At 38.3% G+C, this 25,111-nt stretch overlaps 1 protein-coding gene across 6 annotated transcripts in view; it reads left to right on the top strand.

Annotated features, from left to right (window-relative positions):
• The window catches only part of PRTFDC1 (phosphoribosyl transferase domain containing 1), a 70,897-nt gene that overhangs the window by 20,868 nt on the left and 24,918 nt on the right, over positions 1 to 25,111 (top strand). For 2 of the 6 annotated variants that reach the window (XM_050320737.1, XM_050320727.1), the window contains exons 4-7: positions 2,700 to 2,765; positions 18,189 to 18,206; positions 19,663 to 19,745; positions 20,158 to 20,204. In XM_050320737.1, the coding sequence (XP_050176694.1) occupies positions 2,700 to 2,765; positions 18,189 to 18,206; positions 19,663 to 19,745; positions 20,158 to 20,204 (214 nt within the window). Of the gene's footprint in view, positions 1 to 2,699; positions 2,766 to 18,188; positions 18,207 to 19,662; positions 19,746 to 20,157; positions 20,205 to 22,166; positions 22,244 to 22,862; positions 25,028 to 25,111 lie in introns of those variants that run through there. The other 4 variants (XM_050320710.1, XM_050320746.1, XM_050320719.1 and 1 more) reach the window with 4 other exon arrangements.

Below are 25,111 nucleotides of genomic sequence, written 5' to 3'. Positions count from 1 at the left end.
GTTGAGTCTTGCTGTTTGGCAGGTATGTATTTTACAACATGAGTTAAGTGATGAATGTAGATAGTTACAAATGGCATTAAAATCAATGATCTGTGTTGGGATTTTTTTTTTTTTTTTGGCAAGATAATTGCCTACAGTGTGATGCAAGGAATGTCTTTAAATTTTTTGAAAGCACCTTGGTTGAAGGGTTCTGAGCTGCATATATGTATAAAAAAAAAAAGAAACCATATAGAAATCTATATGTTTTTTAGGCGCAGGGAATTCTCAGCTGAGGATTTTCATAACTGTGTGCAGTTGTGTCACGACAGCCAGTGTGTGAACGCTGAGGTTGACGGGATGCTGTGATCCCCCTGCTCTCAATGGCTTTTGTGTTTGCTTAGCTGCTTGCCAGCAATGAAGATGCTTTTTCAGCATCTTCTTTTCAGCTGAAGCCAGAAATACCAAGTGCAAAGGAAACAATGCTGCTGTGACAACTGCTGAAAGAGATATTTTTTTTTTAGTTAAAAATAAATAAATTCATTAATCATTGCACCTCACTGTTATCTTTTTTTCTTTTCCTCTCTCTTTTTCAACTAGCGGCTAAGGGCAAACTGCCTCTTCAGTAATTCTTGTGTGCTGGTTGTAATGAAATTCCACACTTTCTCATTTGAAATGAAAAAATATTTTGTCAGTGCCTTGGTTACACATGCTGTGGTAGATATTAGAAACAATCTGCTTTTTATAGTCTTATAATAGTCTTGACTTGAATACATCCCTGACTTTTGAAGAGTGACCTGCCTTGCTTTGCAACATAAAACTTGTGCTTTTAAGCCTGAACTTTAAATCTTTTCAATCTCTACTTTTTGTTTAGTTTTAAAATAATCTTCTGAGGAAATCAGTTGGTTGCTTTGTTGTTGTTTGGGTTGTGTTTTTTTCCTGTTTTTCTTGATGAAAGTAAAAGAAATGTTGAAATTTATATTAGAAAATGTATGGGATGTAACCTTCATTGCTGCTCTAGCTCTGTTTCCCAGGAAACAGATCAGAGCAGCATGAAATTTATCTAAAGCTCCCAGATCCGGTGCAGAAAAAGTAAAGGCAGGTCTAAAAACTGTCTTTTAAGGCAGTGACTGCTAAGGACCTTTTACAAAGCCGTGGTGTGAGAGTTTTTTGGAGAGTGGAGTCTGAGTAAAAGCGGGGGAGACTTCTGGTGGGACTGCAGTGCAATTCTGGGCAATTCTACAACCTTCACTTACAGTTACTCAGGAAGGCTGTATTAATTTAGACAATCCATTCTCATGGGGACCACACATTCTTCCTGGGGTTGTCAGATTGCTTGTGAAACAGTGGCTGCAAAGGTGCCTTGGAAGTCCCTGGACTTGTGCCACCTGGGCTGTGAGTGTGGGCAGGTGTGGTTTCCATCTGCAGTGTGACTGTGCCACATGGCAGTGCCAGGGTGCTGCCTCTGCTCGTCCTGCTTCTTGAGGGGAAGAAGAAGAGCTATAAACCCCTTAGTCTGGTAGATCCTCACCTACCTTAAAAGTCCTGCTGTCCCATTGTTTTGTCTGTGGGAAAACATTTGACTTCAGAGCACTAGATTTATGAAATAAAGGCAAAGTAGTCAAGTATTGTGCTTACATCGTTGTGTAATGGTGAAGTTTCCTGGTGGACTACAGTGTCACACTGAGGTACTGCAGCTCTTATTGAAACTGGAATAATATGGTTTTTTCTTTGGATAGGGAGATTAGATTAGCACATGCACCAATTTGGCAAAACCCCCACATTAACTATTCTTACTTTTGCTCTTTCTGAAAAGTTCATATAGCCTGGCCACAACTGTATATTTTTTAATTTGCCATCTTCTTTAGGGCCTCTTCTGTCTTCCCTTAAAGGTAGGACTTCAGTCTGTCTCCCTTATGTGATATTAACTTTGTGTTCTGCTGATAATGAATTTGACATAGAGTTGGTTGAGAATTTTCCATCAGAATGAGTTTCAACTAGAAATATCTGTGAAATAAATCTATCAAAAAAGAATTTTTACTGATTGTAATAAAATTCCTTTTTTAATAGGCAAATCAAAGCATATTATTCTGTTGCATGTAGTTCAACCTGATTGTTAATAGTCTATTTTATGTAATTGATGTCAAGGATTTTTATATTTGAGACAGTTGCAAAAACAAAGCTCTGGAAGGCAACTGAAACTATTTTTGATAACAAGTGATGAATTTTGTAAAACTTTTTTTTCCCTTGAAAAAAAAGGAGTGAATTCTTTCAAAAATAGCTGAGTTCTCTGTGTGAGTGATAGATGTAAGAACATTTTGCATGTGTTTCTAAAGACTGTTTGAAAAAGAGAATGTGCTTACAGGTGTTTAGTCAAGTGTTGAGATGCTCCTGTCCTCCCGTTGTGAAAGGGACAAGTATGTTACTTAACACTTGCCATGTTAAGAAATAGCAAGCAAGAGAACATTATTTTAAAAAGAAAAATGCAACTTTTTCTAATTAAGTAAAGCCTAGGCTTGATATTAGCTTAAATACAACCAGGAGATGATGGAAGCCACAGGAGCAACTGAGAGTGTTGTTTTGTTGCACACCAGTATTAATAAGCATTAGAAAATATTACTATCCAAGATTTAAAAAAAAAAGTTAGCATGTTTGTATTGTTTGTATTTTATACAGTTTTATACAGTTATAACCAATTTCAAATTTGATCTTTCCTCTTTCAGAATGATCAATCTATGCAAGATATGCAGATCATGGGAGGAGATGATCTTTCAAAGCTGACTGGGAAGGTTTGTTACTTTTAAATTTAAGAAAGAAAATAAATCCATAAAACACTTGAGAAGGTCTGTGTGATTTTGCACATGGACTGTCAGATACTAATACTAGAATCAAAGGTATTTATTAGTCTGTATTAAAATGCTGTGGTGCCGTTGCTTTCAGATCGCAGATGCCCCAAAAGGTCAGAATGTAGCCCCTCCATCCTAGTGCAGGGAGTTCCCAGTAGTTATGCACGTACCACCAGTGAGATTGTGGGCAAAATTTGTGCTGTAATATTTCCCCTGAGCTTGTTTGTGTCTTGGAGCCTTGTTGCCTTCAATGCAAGCAAACTGCACATTGAATATCCCTGTTGAATTCATCGTATGAGTTTAATACCATTTTGCCTACTGCACAAAATTCCGTTGTGGAACCTTTCACTCAGAGAATCAAATGGGATTTTTAAAATTTCAACATCAGGCTGGCTGTGCTTGACTGTTGTGGTAATGAGAGTGGTTTCAGGCAGTGAAAAGGCTATTTTCATCCAACTGTGGCAATACAAAGCAGCACTATAAAGAGGAAGGAGGGCTGATTTCATTAGGCAAATGGTCTGTGTGGAAAATGGTCAGAAAATGGAGTCTTTACTTATGCATTAAGGCAACATAATACTTATCTTGTTATTTATACTGTACGTGCAGTTACTGTTTTATTAGCCTGGTACTAGATAATATCAGGTTCTTCAAAGCACTCAAATGTAGCACTAGCAAACTCATTTATTTTATTGTACTATAGCAAACAGGAAAAATAAGAGAAAAACTTAACTTTAAATGTTTTCATTAATATTAAATAGGTTTTGATGCAACTAGAACTTAAATGAAAAAAATGCTATTACACTCAGAATGTTTTAGTGATACATGTGCACTCAATTTACACTTCTAAATACTCCTGCTGGGTGTTGTTTCCAAATTACCACTAAAGCATTAGCTATGTTCTTGGAAAATATTAATTAATTTGCTACTTTCTAATATTCAAACACTGGAGTTACCTGTTTTTCTGTGATGATTTTGCATGTTTCTCTACCTCACAGACAGAACTGGCAATGCACCTGTTCATCTTTCCCAGGTAGTCCAAATGCTTTCTAAACTTTCAGGCCCAGGTCGCCTTCACCATCTTCCAATCCCAAATTTTCTTGATTAATAGCTTCAGTTATTAATATTTCTTCCAGACATAACACTTCTAGTGTAATTTGAATTCCCTGGGGCAAGACATTATTTTTTTCAGGACTTTTGTGTGTTTGTATGTGTCCTCGTGTGCATCAGAGAGAAGGAAAGTTTCTTCCCATTTAGTTCTGCTCTTGTCAAAAATTAGGTAAAATGTTTTCTTAAAATAAAAATCCTGGTAACCTTTTTCTCATTGACATGGCTCTCCTGTTCCAGGTATGGAATGGGACACAGAATTCAGCTGTTGGGAGGCCAGAAAATACTTGGGGGGAAGACTGAACAGCAACATAGTTTAAATTTGCTGGGTAAGGAGGCTGGGTAGGTGTGAAGGGGCTGGTTTGGGAGCCAAGGTGGTTGCTGCTCAGGAAGGGAGCCCAGTGCTGAAAGGTGGGTGTGGAGGCTGAAGCTGAGCAGGAAGGGGGAGCTGGGACTGCCAAGAAGGCAGAGCTGCTGAAAGGGCACGTTCGGCGCTGGTTTGTGAGCGTGGCTGGCTGTGACACAGCTGATGTGTGAATATGAAATAGCACTTCCACTATCACACATGAGAATGGGGTTTCCTTAGGACTTATTTTACTGATTGGAAAGTTGGAATGCAAAGCTTAGGCTCACATGTTCATGCTTTCATGTCTAAAGTTGGATTTGTGAAGGAGTGGCCTTGCGTCCTCGGATGCCAGCTCCTCCATCTGTTGCTGACTTCAGCAGTTAGTGCAAGTATTCAGCACATTTTACTAATCAGCCATTTGTGGGCTGATTCAGAGCCTCCTACAGGCCATGGATATCTTTCCTTAAAGTGTTTTTTAGTACCTCTCTTTAGCTGTTGGCTTTTAAATCTGCTGGATTTAGGAACCATCCAAAGTCACTGAGTGAATTAGTTAAAGACTTACTGATAGAATTTGAATTCCCTGCTATTGAGTGAGCTGGGTGCTGCTTCTGCCTGCTTGGAGTACTATTATGAAAAGATTGTAATTATATTGAAAAATTCATATACCAGGTTAAGTTCCATTAACTTGCTATCATGGAAGGTGTTTTCAAAAACACCAGCATGAGTTTGGAATATTGTAAGTTCCATTAAGTTTTGCAAAGTTCAAAAGCATCAATGAATGTAGAGAATTTTGAAACCTACAGACAAAAGATTCTGAGATTTTGATCTTAAAGTGCTCTTCAGTAAGTAATAATACCTGGAACTTCAGCTAGCCTATGATCTTAGTGAACAATTAAGGCGCATTCATGCTTTACTTATTATTGGGAAAAAAGATTAATGAGTGAACATGAATATAACAATTTTTTTTTTATGAGAAGGCTTAAAGAAAGCAGAGAATTTTAAAAGCTAATTAAAAAGAGGCTGATAGGGATAATAGCTCTTCAGAAAGAAGAATATCTCCTCTGTACTTCTCTACAATATGCTTTTGTTTATAAAAACATTATAAGCCTGGGAAAAATATATAATGACCCAAACCATGAAAAAGAGAAATATTATAAAAGAGAGTTAGCACACAGACCCAAACTGCCCAAACTGTTACTTGAAGAAAATCATACCCTTTGAAATTCTTCTTCTGTGAAGGTCACAGAGGCAAGAATGAAGGTTTCCATGGCATGAATCATTAACAGAGGTACTTGAGGAATGACTCCTGATATAGCTTAACACTCTTATGCTTTGTAACCATTTCTATGCAGAAAAAAATATAATTTAAAAATCTCTCCTTTAATGATGTAAATGGTGAACATAAAATTCTCAGTAGCTGATTTCATAGTTAAGTAGCTGCTTAAGTTTCAATTTATTTTCAATTACTTTAAAGCTGAAATGCTCATTTGGGTAAAATTTATCATTAATGTTTGTAAAGAGGAATAAATTTTGAAAAGGAGAGATGAATAAATTTTGAAAAAGGGAGATAAATAATTACTGTCCAGAAAATTGTTTCAAAGCAAGATGGCAATGAAAATTTATGAAGACGGGGTGAAAGAACAAATACTATAACCCTGTTTAGTATTAAAACTGTAATTATACTGTATAATACTGTAAAAATTCCTAACATATTTTCAAGTATTTGTGTCACAGTAAATTTTAAAGCATCTAGAAACTTCAGGAGATTCAGCTATACCAGAGTTTTGAGTGTCATTGCCATTTATCTCTTATACTTTTATGTGTGTATATTTTTGTCTGAAGAGCTTTGGAGCAGGTTCTGTTGTTCAGTCACCACTGACAGGAATCATTCTGTATATCGCTCCATAGGTAAAATATGTCTTGTAACCTTTCAAAAAAGCTCATATACCACTTTGATGTGTCTCCTTGCAAATGAGACAAGTTAGGCAAAATCATAAATTTAGAGTTTATATCATTTTGCAATTAAATACTTATTACAGCTGTATAATGTATTTGATGTCAAAATTAGATCCATGTATTTTTGTCATTTTCACTATTTTTTCATAACATAGAATGTGAAAAAAATTAATTATTACTATTTGTTAGGTTAATAAGAGCTTGAATTAAAACAAAGTAGTTATACAGTTATTATAATACAATTTTGGAGCCAGGGAGTTTCTGATATTCCATCTGACGATGCTTATGTTCTTTATGAATTCCCCTTGTTCATAATCTTGTTTACAGCCAGTGGTTTTGACATTTTTGGAGAAGCGTAGAAGTTAATAAATAGCAATCAAGAAAAAAGAAAGTGAATGTCTGTAATCTCTTTGCACTTCATCATGTTAGTTTGAGCACTCCATCACCACTCTGGTGGTTTCCTAAAATGACTGGTCAGCTCATACCAAAAAGAAGTTTCACGAGGAGGAAGATATCCTCCATGCAGCACTTCTCACTTCCTTCTGGCAGAATTTGTGCTATAAAATCTCCAGACTTCCTTCATATGCCTCACCTAAATCAATTTATCCACTGTCTACAATTTTCTTGCTTTGCTTGTCGTTTGGGAGGATGGGAACAGAATGCAATCTCACTTTCTTTTCTCATGCCTCTCATTTCTTTCATACTTTACTGAACAATTTTCCCTGCATGTCATAGGCTCTAGCAACAGTTCTGAGAGCTGTTTCTCTAGCATTCTTCTAAATATGTTAGCACTTGGGTATTTAGTAAGACATACATGTGGCAGCTGTGTAACACAATGTTTTATTCTCTAGTTTAACATACATATTGTACTCACTGTTCCAAGTTTGTTTCTCAGAATTCTCTTGGTTCTATATTTATTTTTCTCTCCTTCAGTATTCACTGCTTTGACTAATGTTGTGATTTCTCTCCCTATTTGTATTCCTTTCCAGAATAATGCCCATACATTTGCAGAAAAAGTAACGGCATTATTTATTTAGAACATTATGTACATCAGAGACAATTTCTATGACAGCAAAGGTATACAAAATTCACTATATGCTTCTGCAATAGTCATGTCCCCCACTCAGCATCTTACTGTATTCCTATCAGACACGCAGCCTTGCCTTTTTCATCTTTTCAGAGGTTGATTTTATGTCTTGAAGCATTCCACATCTTCAGTACCTCTGCTGAACTGCTGTCTTTAGTCACTTCTGTTGTTCTGCGTTTTTTCTTAATTAGATTTGATATTGTCTGTTCTTCTGACAGTTGCCATCTTTAGCTGCTTTTTCGAAAGCCAAAGACATATTTGTTTGCACTTCCTTCTTAGGTAATCTGTTCTACTGCTCATCGTTATTTTCTTTTGTTGTTGTTGTTCTGGAAGAGGAAAAGTATAAAAAAAACTTCCCAGCCTTCCCATCCCATTTTTCACAGGCTCTACTCAGGCACTGTCTGCCTGCTTCTACATTATACGTGTTCATAATTCTATTTCACCTCTGTCCAGAAAATCCTCCTCAAATTCCAGATGTCCAGAAGATGCATTTTTTCCTTCAGGTAAGAAAATGGAGACGATGATTAATTCCTGTGTTGCCTTTAAAGTAATTATGGTAGTTTGTTCTACTTCTTATGCACAACAGAAGGAATGCTGTAAACGTGGCTGCAAGCGGAACATGAGTGTGCACAGCATTTGACACAAAGCTCTCTAAGAACATCAGGCTCTCTAAAGCAACAGGCCCTCCATTATGTCCCCCACTCTGTTAACTCTTCAAGATTCTGAACCAGTTTTACAGAATTTAAGGAGCTCAAGTCTGTATATGTGAACTCTTAACACACCAACCAAGTTGCTCCCATCAGCAGCTGTCACTGACCAAAACAAAGTGTCAAAAAAATTATATTTTTGAGATACCATCTCTGTTCTTTAAGGAACGGCAGAAGATGTGGATGAGCCCAGCAGAAGAGACTAAAATCAGACATACATAACCTTCTCTAGAACCTTGTAAAAAGTTCCTATTTAGATGCCTCATTTCTCAAAAGTCTTTCTTATTATTTTCTAACATTGTGATGAAGTGTTAATATACATGGATTTCACTCCTGTGTGCGTATCATAAAATGATTTTACTTCTCGAAAAAGTCCTTGTAGCTCCTTTTGGACCTCCTCACTGAAACTCAATGCATTGTTGTTTAACCTTTGTTTGATGAGCATTCTAGAGCTCTATGGTACTGCTTCTTCAAGCTTAGCTGACGTTGTCATAAATGTCTTGTTTAACCAGTAGTACCTGAGGTTTGCCAAACGCAATGCTAAGAAAGCAAATGAGACGAGTAAACTGATACTCCATTAAAAATTCAGTTTGAAGAATCACATCAATTTATGTATTTCTGCTGGTAGGCAGTACACATGAAAAGGTTTCTTCAGAAATAATGTAATTGAAAATGCAGACTTCTGAATGGAAATTGAACTAAAGGGAATGAAAGTACACTGTATTTGAAGCCTTCTGTCTCATCCCCCTAAAAAATAATAGAAATAGATATAGGTAAAAAGGAGATGTATCTTTTTGGGGGGTGTTAGGTTTGGTTTTGGTTTGTTGGTTTGTGGTTTTTTACAAATATGCCTTCATTTGTGAAACTGGATGCATAAAAGAAGTCACCTTTTCCAGCAACTGCATATCCATGCATATTTTATAAGCTGGTGTAACTGACAATATGTTACAAGTACCCTCAAATAGTTTAAGAGTAGTTCCATTCAAAAAGGAGGGAGGAATTAACTCAAGCAGTCAATGGGGACTTGATGATAAAAGTATTTCCATCAGTCCAAATTTCCATATATTTTCTCCACTTGTAAGATCACTGTTATCACCAAATCAGGTGATAGGATGAAAGGTCTCTTTAGGATGTATGAAACACAGCAAGAATAAAGACTTACAAAATCCATGTTCATTTTGAATACATCCAATGCTAGAACTGTTATTCACATTTGTGTCATCCCTTTGTACCTCTTGTTACACCTCTAGTCCCACTCCAGCAAGGAGTTTCATATTTAAGTAGCACACGAAAAAGTTCTTTCTTTTGAGCTTGGTACCTGCATATCTTCAATGAGTTTTACAAGACTTAGGTACAACTGTCTTTTTGAATTGTTTCCTTAAAATTTCTGCCAGTCTTGCCACATTAAGGTTATTTTTTGTTTGCTTATTTGGGTTTTTTTTTACTTCCCAGTACAGTTATTTGGTCTGTTCACAAACAGAGCTTTGTTTAAAAATTCCTTTATCTTAGGGTCCAAAAGCACTTTGTTGGAACTTCTGGGTGATTGGAATGAAGGGTCCGAAATGATAATTTCTTCACTGTACCTACATTGTCTCTTCTGAACTACCAACAACTTTGATTTACAGACCTGATGGAGAAGTCTCCCTACATCAGGCATGTTTTACTAATAGTCAACTGTTGTCACTGCTAAAATGGTTAACCTAATTTTCTTTTCTGAATTTAAATCATTTTTTTATCTTTTGCTGTTGCCTTTTTTAATACCTTTGCCTACTGGATTAAGCAGCTTGCCATTATCAAATTCATATTGCCATATGGTTGCATATTTGCCTATCACACAGTCATTACTTAAACTTCTTCTAGATAAACTAATACATTGGGAGCCTGCTGTACAGTACTGCCATACTGTAGGATGTAAATGGGACAAGGTTTGAAGGTGGAATTAAACCCAGGAAATTAAAAGTAGGCAATTGATATAGTTGGAACAAACAAAACTTCGAGCACACAGATCCTTCTGTTGGTCTGAACAAAACCAGCAAGCTTCAAGCTAAGTACAGATTGGGAGAAATTCTTAGTTTTAACCTAATGTGGTAATCAGACAATTTGGGATAAGAAAAGTGATTGCCCTACTTAATCACCTGCCCTGTGACTAGAGGGGCAGATAAAAATGTTAAGAATTCCTCTGAGCTAAAATAAGAGAGCAAATTATCAGCTGTGGAACACTGATAAATGAGTTGGAGGGCAGCTGCAATGGAGGATTATAATGTGCTGTAAAGCCAGTATTTTATTCAGTCCATGATTTCGAGTGCATACAGCAGTTCTGAATTTTTGTTCCCAGGCTCAGCTGTTGAAGGTATTTTGTGGTCTCTCTGAGGTTGTGGGCTGAAAGGTCAAAGTTCTTTTGTGAAAAATGTTCTCCCACTGGGAAATGGGCTGTTAATTAAATAAAAGCTATTACTTCCTGCTACAAACCTTACTTCACTGTAAGGTGGTTTTTTTGTGTCTCAAATCATTCTTCTTTTCTCAATCTTAAGATCTTTCTGTTCTTAAAAAAAAAAAGAAAAAAAAAGTGTGTGCATGGTATTCTACTGATTTTATGCTGAAACATTTAAGAAGGAAATACCCTACCTGATTGTCTTGCTATACATGCAAGGGCTGAGTTTGTCCTCATAGCTGTAGTATTGCATTAAGTACAGTTGTTTATTTGATTACTTAAGTGTAGTTTCAGCTTTCAAGGAAACACTGCCCCTTTCTGAATTTGCAACTTAGCATTTTACCTTGTTAAAATTCTACGTTTTATATTAATTCAAAGACAGCTTTTTCCCTCAAACTCTTATTCAGTGCTAACTTCAAAGTACTGCCATTTCATAGCAAATTTTCCTTCCAAATCAGTCTTCTGAATGGAACATAAAATCTAGGAAAGAAAATGTTATTCTTTTTTCAGGAAGGTGAAAAATAGTTTCCATAGCACTTACTACTGTCAGGCAGGAGGCATACATGCTCTCATTACTCTGCTTGGTCTTGTTAGCTGACATTGCTCCATTTATTACTGACCTGTGGGAAGATAAACAATAGAAATGTATTGACTCAGTGCCTGAGTATTTTTCAGCTTATTACAAGTCAGGGGTTTTCTTACATGTACTGTAAAAACAACCTACTTCCTTGCTGTGTGTAAGCTTGTGCAGCTTTAAAAAGCAGTAAACTAGAGATTTTCAATTTTTGCAGGTTTCCAGTCTATTATTAAAACTTTTAAAATTCACAGAGATATTGAAGTTTATTACAAGAGTGAAAATATGTCTCTTTAACCTGAGAGACAAATTCACATCTAATGCAGGAATTATAAATTATTTTTCATTTTACATAGTACTAGTAGTGTCAAACCCCTTCTACTTTTTCCAGATGTCCCAAGACATGCTGCTGTGCATGTTTACTACTGTCTAGAAAAGAATATGAAAGCACACATTTTATTTTCGTGTATATCCAGTTCATACCACAGTTATTATTTCTGCTCACTGGAAATGTTCATGTGCAGAGTTGCAAGTTGTGTCTGCCCTAATCATTCAAAACTGGAGAGTTTTGAACTTCACAGCACCCCTTTGCATTCAAAACCGCTGAGTACAATTTTAGGGCCACTGTAATGCTTTTATAAGTGATCTGGACTCAGAAATTGAGGGTACCTTTAGGAAGTTTCCCAGTGACACTAATCCAGGAGCAGCTGTGGACTCCCTCAAGGATAGAGAGGCCTTACAGAAAGATCTGGATAGGGTGGAGAGCTGGGCAAACACCAACCATATGAAATTTAGCAAGAGCAAGTGCCAGATTTTCCACCTGGCACAGGGTAATCCTCTTTGTACGTACAGACTGAGGGATGAGAGGCTGGAGAGCAGTCCCACGGAAAAGGACCTGGGGGTCCTGACCAAAGGCAAGCTGAATAGGAATCAGCAGTGCCCTGGCAGCCGGGAGGGCCAGCTTTGTCCTGGGGGCATCAGGCAAACATCGCCAGCCGGGTGAGGGAGGGGATTGTCCTGCTCTACTCTGCACTGGGACAGCCTCACCTGAAGCACTGTGTGCAGTTTGGGGCACCTTCATGCAAGAAGGACTTCAAATTATCAGTGTGTCCAGAGGAGGGCAACCAAGTTAGTGGAAGGCCTCAAGGGCAAGACTTATGAGGAGCAGCTGAGGTCACTTGGTCTGTTCAGCCTGGAGAAGAGAAGGCTGGGGGGGTGCCCTCATGGGAGCCTACAACTTCCTCGAGGGGGGCACTGGACAGGGAAGGTGCTGATCTCTCTCTGGTGACCAACAGTAGGACATGAGGAAAAGGAATGAAGCCATAACTGGGAAGGTTCAGATTGGACATTAGGAGAAGTTTCTTCACTGGCCACTGAACAGGCTGCCCAGGGAAGTTATCAGGGTCTCAAGAAGCATCTGGTCAATGGTCATATGGTTTAATTTTAGATACTCCTGCAAAGAGCCAGGAGTCGGACTTGATCCTTACGAGTCCCTTCGACCTTGAGATATTTTATGACTATATATTGCACCAGCCTTTCTCCTGCCAGCTACCTGGTAGAAACAGCTGTAAACACAGAATGATTCACACTCATCCATATCTATCAGCTCCCATGCTCCCTCTGATCCATCTACAATGGAAGCTGATGATTCTTTTGTAGTGGCTTGATAGGAAGGTGTTTCATTCTCTGAGAGTTGAGCCAGCATCCCTTCTTTATTTGGACTATATATGAAATCTTTCCAGGACGTATTTTAAAAAACTGCCTGTACTATGTCTCACTGTAAGATATATGAGCACCATTTTTAGATTTTTGGATGTACTTCAGGGATTGTGTTGGTGAAAATGACTCTACTCAGAAATTAAGCCATCTTCAGTCTAATCAACATGTCAGTAAATGTTCTTATTTCCCATTCTCTGAGTTTCAGAAGTAGACAGAATCCAGAAGGCCAGATTGCTTTTATTTTCATGTGGTTTCCTTCTTTGCAATTGTCTCAGATATATCTGAAAGGACAAAACAGTCTCAGTCAATGTGGTACAGGAGCTACAAACACAAATACTTGAGAAAAGATCTTTTCTTCAGCGTCCTTTAGATTCCTATAATTTGTCCAGCTGTCAGTTAGTGCTGACAGCACCACAAGCTGATGAGTTTTACCGGTCTCCTGTGCACCAGCTCACAGGTGGATTTCCCAGTGAAGCTGAATAAGGTGTTTCATGTAACTGACCTTTCACAGGAGATGCTGGATGCCACCAGCTCTGCATTAAAGATGATAGTGACATTCCTGATAATGTTCCGATTTGTTATATCCATTGCATTCTTCTTTTATCCTCTGCCATTCATCTGATCAAGGATAAGCTGATGTGTTTCAACCAGTTTTAGTTAGACATCACCACTATCTAGTCTTGGCTACTGTATATCAAAACATTTCTTGGCAGTTTGTAGTTTGTTCCTCTACTACTCTCCTATGCCATCCCTTTTCTGGAATATTCTATCAGTAGCCTTCTTCAACAGTAGAAAGGTAGGGGATAGGCAGCAATACAGTCAATTTCCCAGAACATCCCATTGTTGTTTTGTGGGAGATGGTTTCTGATACCAGTCATAAGGAGCAGTTAATGACTGAAAAGTATGATGACTTTAGACACAGTAACCCTGCATAATCAAAACAGAGATTAAAGTATCACTCTGAACAGTTAGGAAACCTGCTTATTTGTAGTTACAAAATGTTTTCATATCTAAATGTTTTATAGTGGCTTTTCCACTACAAAGCCCTTATATACGGGATTTTTCTATAGCACAGCAGATCCTCATCAGTGTTTTGGAAGTAATGAGAATGTGCTTAATACAGAAAAGAATCTGTGCTTCCTGGCCCAGACAGCTGGGATTTTCAAAGGACCAAATTTCCCAACATAAATAATTTATAACAGTTGGACTCCTTAACTCTATGGAGAAGAGGCAGGAATAATGGAATGCTGGTCAGACAATTTCAGGGTCCACCAAAATCCTTCCTTCTCAAGTTAGGCAATAAATACAAGATCTTACACTTCAGCTGAAGTCACGTGCAGGTGACTATCACTCTTGTGGCCAGACAAACCCTTCAGGCATGTCTGGTTCCACATTAATCCTCTTTCCTTCATATGAGTCATTTGTGATAAGGAAACGTAGACAAGATTAAATTTCTATTAGATGGATGTATAACTGCTTGGAAAGCTGTTCTCAAGAAGCAGTTAATTATGCTTCACTGTCAGACTAGGTGCATTAAAGCATGTTCTCCAGGGACTATACAATATTTAGTTCCTGACTGAAAGATGAAATTAGCATTTAATGCTAGTCATACTACCTGGAAAAATACTACCTGGAAAAATACTACAAGATATTATGATCTTAAGCAATTATTTTAAGAATTTGGTTCAAAGAATGACATATAATGACAATAAAGATGAATGCTAACTTCTGTGTTTGTATAGAAGTAATCTTTTGCATACAGGCAAGTGAGGGAGGACTGACTCAGCAACAGTTCTGGAGACAATAGGTGGATCACAAGTTGCACGAGGCACCAGCGTATCTTTATGAAGGATGTAACTGTTGTACTGGAATATGTAGAAAGGAAGATTATTTGTAAAGCATACAAAGTGGTTCTTTTATTCTGCTCAGCACTGGAAAAGGCTTCTTTCTGGTTTGGGACACCACAACTGGAGAAGGATTCTGACCAGCTGGATACATTCCAGAGGAGAACAAAAGAGTGATCAGAAAGCTAGGAAATATAACTTGTGAGAAGATGTTGAATAAATAGGGGTTGTTTAATCTGAAGAAGAGGAAACTGAGGAAGTGCATCTTTTTCCAAATATAGAAGAAAAAAAAGAGAAGAAAATAAAGCTTTTTCTGTCTCCATTGCAAAACAAGCTCAGGCCAAATATCAATAGAAGTTTTCTAACTGTACTTTTGTTCTGAAATACCAAGGCATTGAGACACATTGCCTGGGGAAGTTTTGAAGTCCTCGTCATGTTCTAGAACAGGTAAATCTGTGAGGGATAGTTTCAAGTTGATTCTTTGGGCCAACAGAATAGTCTTGATAACTTCTCATGGTCTCTTCATCCCCTTGATTTTTTTTTCTCAAAGTTGAATAGTAAGGTCTGCTCCTCTCTTTTGGTTAATCCCAATTCCATGGCCAGAGAAACTGTTGTCCCCTCATTCTGTCCAATTTTGTGATTTCCATTTGCAAGCAAGCAAGAGAATCCTTATTTCTGATCTTGACAGAATAGCTGAAGCAACAGTGTTAGCAAAGAAACCCATCTGTCAATCAATGAAATGTCTCAGGACTATGCATTTCTCTCAGTCTGTCACAGCCTTGTGTACTCTAATAGGCCTTAATGGCCATGACCTGTGTCCCTTGGGGCCCCTACCCACACCTATGGGCATGGGAGCAGCAAGTTCAGCTCAGCCCTGGGCTGTTAGTCCAGACCTGAGCTCTGCTGTGTCAGTATCAACCTTCAGCCATGCCTGTTACTGCAAACATTGATCCAGACTCTGACTCGTAGTCTGACTTCATCAAACTTATCGCTGTGGACCTGCCTGGAGATCAGTGGGCTGTGTTTCATCATGGTTACTCTCACTGGACCTGATCCCAACCTGTGGATTGACATCCTAGCTTGGCCTCAGATCTGCCTTGTCACTGTGAACTCACCTGATGATATCCACTCTTGGTTGAACAAGTCTCAGGTCTGCCCACTCTCCTCGCTGGGGCTCCATGGGCTGAGCCTGGGCTGGTGAGGCCCCTGCAGGGCCAGCTGTGTTCCTACCCTGAGCTCAGGAGTGATCAGCCTGACACTGCTCATGCAGGACTCTGCAGCCCTCTGTCATGTCAGATTTGGGGTGTCCCATCTCATGCCATAGCTACTGGATAGGTCTTGTCACTAGAAGGTCTCTGCTTTTCGTTTGGGAGTGAAGTTCTTGCTAGCAGTGTGAAGAGCAGCAGGAGATGCACAGACAGGTAGAATGAGTCAGGATGTCGGGCTGAGGGTAGGTCACCCTCTCTTACCATGCAGCTCGCAGCCACCCTGACTGGTTTCCTGGTACTAAAGGAGTTCATTTCCATCTTTAGTTCTGATGAGGTTCTTTCCTTGTCAGCTCTTCTGCTCTCTCCCTATATCATATATATCATATACGTGTGTATGTGTGTGTATAAACACATAAATATTTACGTATATCACCACCAGCTGCACAGGTTCCCTGGGGGTGGTTAGACCATTAGTCCCACATGTAATCTTCAGATGTCCACTGACTGAATCAGGTGATTTGCTTATGCCCCAGACCCAGGTGTCCTGAGCTAGTTTTTGGAACTGTTTTTCTTAGTTATGACTTCATCCAGGAAGCCAGATGAGAGCCAAACCGTTTTTGGATCCAAATGGCTTCCTTCAAGAAAATGTGTTCCTGCACACCTGTCATAAGCATCTCCTGAACATGGGTTTGGTCTCTTCATCTTACCTAAACGACTGACATACTTCTATTCTTTCTTGAAGGAAGAAGTTTCTAGAGGCAGGGCATCTTTGGGCTTTTGTTGTTAAGAGGCCTTTGACTTTTTACCTCCACAGGACCAGGTGTTTCAGGTACAGAGTTGTTTGTGTCAGCAGCTGAGAGGCTGAAAGTCAGGAGTGCCAAGCAGGATAACCACCAGTGAAACCTGTTATGAAAACACCAAAAAGGAGCCACCCTCTAAGATTAATATACATTCCAGCAGAGCTCAGTCTAAATTAGTGGCTTTCTTGAGTGATATCTCCATTGCTGACATCTGCTCAACCACTACCAGGAGTTCCCTCCACACCTTTACAAAGTGTTTTGCCATTTCAGAAGCATCCAGGTATAATACAGTGTGTGGTAACATGTTTCTGCAGTGGTTGATGCATGAAGCATGCTGTGTCTCCCTACCAAGTGCTGTGAGTGTCAGGAGGAGCTGCAGTGTGGATATAAATATGGATAATCAATATTAATAATTTCTGTTTTGAAGATTAAAAATTATTTACATATCCAATTAATGAAAGTGTCAAAGGTGTGCTGTTTGTCAGCATGCTCCCTTCACGCACTCCTTCTCCATGTGTTTGAGTCTTTCTCAGAACTCTCAGCCTTGGGATTCTATGATGGAAAAGGAAGTTAGACAGTCTCCACATTGTGGGTGTAGCAAAGCCAACAAGCTTGACAGAAAGGAAGCAGAGTGTAAGCTAGTCTGGTGAATACTGCATGGAAATGAAACTGGGCTGAGGTTTTGCAGAACATGCAGCATGCACATGTGTGTATGATGTATACATTGATAGATAGATAGATAAAGGTATTTGTGAAATAACTTCCCTCTTGCTAGTGCAGGTTTCATTTCAGACAGTAGAGCTTAATGCAAGATTGTAAGAACTTTTGAACATACCTATGATAATGCTTACTAATAAATAAGTTTTTATTTCTTTTGATAAGGACATTGTATCTTATTACTGCTTTTAACAGAAGAACAGAAGTCTCCTTAGATATTGTGATTCCTGGAACAGTGATGAACCATTTCATCAAAAAGATCAGCCTGTGTGATGATGCTGTCATAAAGCCTGACATCACTGTTCTTGGCTGGATCACTCCCCTTCTCTTCAAATAATACTGATTTCAACAGCAGTATTTGAAGAGAAAAGAGGGTGCTTCCCAGTAGGAGATTGGGTGGTGCAACCTGGCCTGTAATCCTTTACTGTGAGGTTGCTGGGGTGTGGGTGGAGGGAGAAAGAGCATCTACTTCAGATAAAGAATATTATTGCAGTAGTCTCATTTTAACATTGGAAATAACATTTTAGTGAACTGTAGGGTACACTGTAGTACATGGCTAGAGACACTGGAATGAAATGAAGCTCATTCCATTTGGATTTCTTCCATCTAATTTTATTTTCCAAAGCCTACATCCGTTCTTGGACAAAGAGGATAATCTAGACAGAGCTGAATTAAGTTGTAGCCCCTGACTGCAGGGCTTGCTCTTATGGCTGGCTCTTTTTCAGGGCACAAAAATGAAACAGGAAACTCCGTTTGTCCTGCTGTGTTGTACATATGCACATGGACCTGTCCTCATTTCACTTTTTAAAATACTTGTTTCTTTTAGTATGTGAATATTGTGTAACTGTATTACTTTTTGTTTGTTTCTTCCAGAATGTTCTAATTGTGGAGGTAAGCTGGGTGCTTATGTCATATTGTACTTAGATAGAGTCACGTAGTCAAGTCGTGACAGAGTGTTCAGTTTCTGAAGCCTGTCTGTGTTTACACGTCTTTAGCTGGGAGGTGGTGAAGAGAGAGAGGGCTTGATTTGCTTAATGGCCTCTCAGTCTTTTTGCAATTGCATGACGGATCAAACTGCATTGCTGTCACTCTAATTAGTGCTCAGCCTTGTGATATCCAGGAGTCTTTGTTTCTGCATTATTTGATTTGTTATTTGTTATATCTGCTCATGTTCTGCAAGTTGTTCTGTTCCTTGGAGGACAGCGAATCAACTGCAGTGATGCCCTGCACTTCTCAGGTGCGTGACTTTGAAATAGTAACCCTGCACATGCTTTACAGCTTCAGGGTTGTTCACAGTCTGGTTGGGAGTGTCAGTCATTCCCTCAAGTCCCATCCCCAGCTCCTGCATCCAACTCTCCATCCAGCAGTGTCCCCTGGGGGATGGCCCATCACAGAGCTGTTGTGGATCAACAACAGTGTTCAGCTGTAGAGGAAAGAATGTATCACCTCACTGGTGCTTCAAATTCTCATATAATTAATATAGGTGATTCTCTTTGAAAATGTTGAATGAGCAACTGGTACAGTTAGAGAGCACATCAGGATCTGCCTGGCATTTCAGACCCAGTCTATGGCATGTGAGCTGGACAGTGTAATGAAGGAACTGTATGACGTTGGAATGCCTTCTCTTAGCAAAGGGTGGGAAAAAAGTCATCAGCCACAGAGATGGCTGGTTACCTGAACAGCTGCTAGGAGCTCTATATTATTAATTAATATTATTTATTAATTCTAGCTACTGTAACAGAAATTAAAAATGTTTGAAGAAAATTTTGTTATTGCTATTAGACAGCTGGGGAGCAGAAGCAAGGTGTTGATAATGAAAAATCCATACCCACAGAGTTCAGGAACAACAGCTGCTCTCCATGTCATGGCCAGTGTTGTAGCCAGGTACCTACTGATCTCATTGAGGTGATGTTGGGTATGGCAGCTCTAGAGAAAACACATTTGTACTGGACTAAGAAAACAACAAATAGGGTAGAGTTAGTCCTGACATGGAGAGATGTTGACATACTGTGATCTTGACCATAATATGAAAAGTCTAGTCCCTGCATCCTTGCAGCCCTCAGTAAAGTCATCTCCAGTCCCATGTTACATCCCAAATACTTGCAACATAGCTGTTTTCAAGAGGAAGTGGACAGTCCTTGAACTGATTATTTTATGAATAAAAAGTTCTTACTTCAAAGAGTGTAAGCTTAGTTATAACCTTTTTTTTAATGTGGCTTACAATGTACTGGGAAAAATAAATCATCTCCACAAAAATAAGAAGGTGGAACTGCTCAGTTATTGTCCAGATTTCCTCTTCTCAGCTTTTCTTTGTGTTTTACTTACTCTATTTTTCATGTTTTGTAAGGATATTGTTGGAACTGGAAGGACCATGAAGGTTCTGCTTAATACTATAGAAAAATACAAGCCAAAAATGATTAAAGTGGCAAGGTGAGTAAAACAATCACAAAGTAGTAATTAATCAGCCTAGTCCAACCTATTTTCAGTGGAGGTTCCCATTCTGAGATGCTGCTTTAATTCGATGCTGCACTCTTGCGTGGGGAGCTGTGCAGAGGAGCTGCCTGAGTCACTAGGGGGAGGGTGGGGGAAAGGAGAGGAAATGCTTTTGTATTGTTCTGCAGTGACAATGACCCTCCAGCCATTTCAAGGCTGGCACTGATGGACTTGGAAGGGGAACACACCCACCTCTTCCCTGCCATCAGGACACTGTCAGGAAGAGAAGCAGAACGAGAGCAGGGATTCACGTGGCTCAGAAGTTTTTTGATAAAGGGAAGAGTTTCTATACATGTTATTCACTTGCATATCTAGATTTAAAAGGGGTTTATTTTATTTTTAATTACAGTTTGTTGGTGAAAAGAACATCTCGGCCTGATGGATACAGACCAGATTGTAAGTGTTGTTGTGAAAGTCTGTACATGACAGTAGAAGTTACCACTACTCTTATCGCTTACCTTTCATATCATTCTGTGGACTGCTAGAAGCATTGAAAAATATCAGTTGCCAATGGGAGTATGGGATTCAATGAAAGGATTTGTGTAATTGTGGTTTGGAAAGCCTAGCCTCCTTATGTTTTCTGCAGAGTACTAACTTTATAGGGAAATTATGGAAGGGTTTTATTTTATCCGTGAAAGGTGAGCGTTACATCGTCTGTTTCTGACAAACCATATAGAAGAGAATGTGCATTTCTTCTTTTTCCTTCCTCTTGCATCTCTTTGGAGGAGCTGCAGGATTCCATCTGAACATGAAAGATGTTTTATAATATAGGTATTTGCAAGTTTTACATTTTTTTAATCATAATAACACTTTTAATTAATTTTTTGAAAAGTATTTTTTTAAAGGGTAAACACTGTTATTATAATTAAATCCCAACCCCCAAAAAGCAAAAGAGAAATTGGGCTTTTTAAACTTCCTCCTGCTGCTCTGTTCGTGTCACACCAGCACCACTTCCCTCTGAATTATAGGTCCTTGTACTATATACCATACTTATACTATCCTATATTGGTCCTTATACTCTAATATATAGACTTATTTAGAATAAATGATGTAATAACAGGTATGTGGCTAAATAGGAAAAGAATAGAGCCATCTAGAAGAGACCAACCAGTATGTGCTACTGAAGAAGGCTCTGGTCAGCTGAGTTGGGGAGGAGGGTAGAAGGAAAGTAGGCAGGTAAGTACCAGGAGGCAGCATGAAAGGTCTGGATTTGAGATGTGGGAGAGATGGAAACTTTATGAAGCAAAAGTTACTTAAATGTTGAGCATAGCCCTGAAGTTCTGGCCCAGTAATATGAACTATGACCCAAAAATTTTGTTGTACAACTTTTTATACAGTGGAGCGGTATTTTTAACATTTAGAATTTAATCCAGTAAAGTAAGGTATATATTTAACTGGATTAATTGATGAGAAACATATAAAAAAGGCAATAAAATTACTTCATAAAGTGTAGCATGTATTAACTTGTAAAATGAAACAGGTTTTATCCTTGTTTATTCAAACTGTGATGAATTTTGTTAAGCATCAGAAATCTCTTTGTAAATCACTGATAGTACCGTCTCATTTCCTCACTTACCCAAATTTACAATTCCAAAGTGTTTATTACCCCCATTTTTTACTAACTGAATAAATTCCTTACTTGAATAGCTGTAAAATTTTTTATATGGGCCTATTTTTTTGTATCTGGGTTTTTCTCTAGTTACTTAGTGAACAATTTGGAAAGAGTCTAACTTGTTTTATGTAGTGCTGATACTGCACAGACCTTCACACTCAAGCAGATGCATTCCTGTGCTTAGCTTCAGGTGTGTGAGATGTATAATTCACTTACACTGCATGCATTTATTTTGTTAATCATGTGCTGAGTCTTCATAAGGGTCGGGGCTTTAATTTAAGAAGCATTTGACATGTTTTGGTAGCATAATATGCAAAATAGTTTTTGCTATTCTCAGCAGAACAATATCTAGATCTCTGAAAGTTACTTCTGGTTTAAATTTGTACATTTTTGCATCATTACTGTGATACTGGACAGTTGTCATCACACACACACATACCAGTAGAGCTTCCAAACACAAGCAGAATTTTCCAGCTCTGATTTTGGCTTCCTTCCACAATGTGCCAGTGATAATTGTACACAACTCTTCAACTCTCCTACTGTTCACATCCCTGTCACAAATACTCTACGACTGGCAACTGGTTATGGGTCTGCTGCTGACCTTGATGTCTCAGACTCAAAAGTAGCATAACCTCAACTGACTACATATATGTAGAGTTTGGTTGTTGAGAACCAACACATGAATTAAGGGCTTATAGTTGCCACTGATCTTGTATTGATGGTGTTTGTTATTTGTCTCAATACAGATTACGGATTTGAAATTCCAGATTTATTTGTGGTAGGTTATGCCTTAGACTACAACGAGCACTTCAGAGATCTAAATGTAAGTTTCTTATAAAAAAAGTTATTTAAAAAGTCGCTGGTTTACTTTTCCCATATTTATTCCCATAAATACCCCATAATTTACCTCCTCCTTTCAGCCCTGAGGAGGTATTCTTTTGGGATTTGGGATCCTTAGAGTGAGTGCAGAACTCCCTGCAAAGCCTCAAATAATACAAAGGAGTCCCTGCTCAGCTGTGAAAGTTCCTTCCCATCTCTTCCCCCTAAGAGCAGAAGTCACACCTCTGTTATAATTCCATCTTAGGTGAGCCTAGGACTTCTCAGGTCCACCATTCCCAGTAAGTGCAGAGACAGCCACAGGTCAGGCGGGTTGTCTGAGTGCTGTGTTTCCTGCCCCTTTTCTCAGAGAGGTAAGGATGGAAAAAGGGTGCAAACCTTGCCTTTGCTTCTTGTGGTACTCCCAGGGTAGACCTCAAAGCTGGGAATTCCAAGAGGAAAAACTTGCTGTAGCTAGAAAGTGAAATCAGAATTCACTTCCAGATCTCTGGAAAGAGTAATTGTAGGATCACTAGACTGGCCAAGCCAAAGTACTTCTGAAAATGAATTAATAATCAATAATGTAATCAACTATGCTTTTGCAATCAGTGTTCTATTTTTTTCAGCATATATGTGTTATCAATGATCATGGCAAAGCAAAATACAGAGTCTGAAGCAGTAACATCAACACCTGAATATTTGAAGCAGAATTTGAAGCAGAAATTTGACTACACTCCCTCAAGCATTTCCCAGAAGAGTGATTCAACCAACTTGTGTGTCTTTCATCTCAGTATAATAAGGGGGTTACTCTAGAGATTAATATTAATACTGATTAATATTTAGAGAAGTGAGAGCTCTTATCTAAAATGTGAAGTATAGGGCTTTTAAAGTTACTACCTTTTTTTAAGTATTAAAGTTATCACGTAAGATGCCTTTTGACTAATAACTTGTCTGCCTCAGGTCTCATCGTGAATGCATCGTTTTGTTCAGTCCATCGTTCCACCCATTGCAATTCATGCACTTCACGGTATTGCATAAGATCATTCAAAAGTGCCATTCTGTACATGAAGATTATTGTAGAGGATTTTATTGACTTCACCATCCCTTTAGTCTTGGTCAGATATGCTGCTGCTAAATTGAAAGCATTATTTTGATTTAATTCCACAATTCAGAAGTTTCAGCTGAAGCTGTATGTTGTGTTGCAGTTCATTGCTGCCTCTTCCAAACAAAGCTGTAGCGCTCGGAATGCACTGAGTGTGGGTCAAAATGAACCCTTGCAATACACTGTTGATCTGAAGTTGGAGGATATCTGGTTCTGGTATATCATGTAGCCATTGATCTAACCTGTTTAATGTGCTGAATTTTAATCAAAACAAAACAATGCCAGGCGAGTTTGAATTTCTGCATGGTATCCCTTACTCCTATGGGACACAAACAAGTATAAAAATTAACAGTATCCTGTGCTTATATTCTTCATTAAACCTCATTAAGCACAAAAATTTACTGCTACTCAGACAATTATTCAGTTATGATTTGATTTTTGTAGCATGTCCAAGGTGAGACTTTTTGTAACCATTTGTTGTCTTCGAGAATAGAGATCTGACAACTCTGGAGAAGACTCGTGTAGAAAAAAAAATAAATAAATGTATAGGAAAACAGAAGAACAGGTAATGCATGAGTGCTGTAGACTATAGAGGTTCCTTCCTTTCTTTATACATCAGGTTTGAAGAAGTTTGTGAATTTACATGCTGCATTAACTGCAAGAAGTTTAATTTTGTATTGAATGTCACTGTTCTTAACTTCCTGAGGGAAACTAATGCAAAGTAAGGGGCTGTGTATCAGTAGCTTTGCTCTGAAATGTGAGAGGCAGATTGTTATTAGCTGCTATAAACTAATAAAGAAACATTAAGAACACTTGTTACATTGCACAGGGTTTTTTTTCCTGCTTCAGCATATTTCACACAGCCCCTAAAACTTTTAAAAAAGTGCATTTAACTGGTAAACACACCTTATGTATGTATCCTGCGACTCATGAGCTGTTGTTATTTGGATAAAATCCATTATGTTAAGGGAATGAAAAAGATCAAAGAATTATTGTGATTGCTAGAGAAATGCTTTAGCCCTCTCTTCTCCTTTTACCTATATTTTAGAAGAGTTCTGTTGAAAAGCTTTCCTTCAGAGTAACTTTCTTCTGGTTTAGAGAAGAATGCATACCCATACAGCCCCTGGAAGAAGCTGCTGAAGAGTGTCATCCCTTTTTCTTTTATGGGAGTGTTAACGTTTTTCTTAATGTTTCTGACTGGATTTTGTGGTAATGTCACATTGTGTAGACTGACATGTGTAGGCTTAGTCCAAGATATCCATTAGGTTATTTCCTCTTTTTCCTCTTTTCTTAAAAAGTCACAATCCAGTTTGCCTTGCTACGATGATCGGTCTTCAGCAACAATAACAACAAAATGTAGCAAGTGAATTTGTGTAAAATTAGTGTGAAAATATGAAGTACCATGTGAAAATATGAAGATGCACGTAAGTCAGTGTTAAAATTGTTAAATTGTTAAAATTAATAAAATTGTTAAAATTGTTTAACTGGAAGATTGATATTATTAAAATTTACATACTTAATAGAAAAGACCAGATTTCTAGAAAACATAAGAACTGGAATGTTTCTTCAAATTAATTCCATTTCCTCCTGTCATCATATTTTTAACATCATGAAAAAGCACCATACAGATCTCACTAGTGAATTTGCATGTGCAGTTTTACTGTGAATAAAGGGGGGTTTCTATTCTAATGTCATATTTGAATTTTGTACCTTCATGTGTCTGAGCATGTCCACGTATCTCAGCCGCCATCCACGTTACTCTTTGCTTGAAGC

The sequence above is a fragment of the Myiozetetes cayanensis genome, unplaced genomic scaffold (genome assembly GCF_022539395.1).
Source record: "Myiozetetes cayanensis isolate MyiCay16 unplaced genomic scaffold, myiCay2020 scf1, whole genome shotgun sequence".
In the NCBI taxonomy this organism is placed as follows: domain Eukaryota; kingdom Metazoa; phylum Chordata; class Aves; order Passeriformes; family Tyrannidae; genus Myiozetetes; species Myiozetetes cayanensis.
This window is presented reverse-complemented; position numbering and strand designations above follow the sequence as displayed.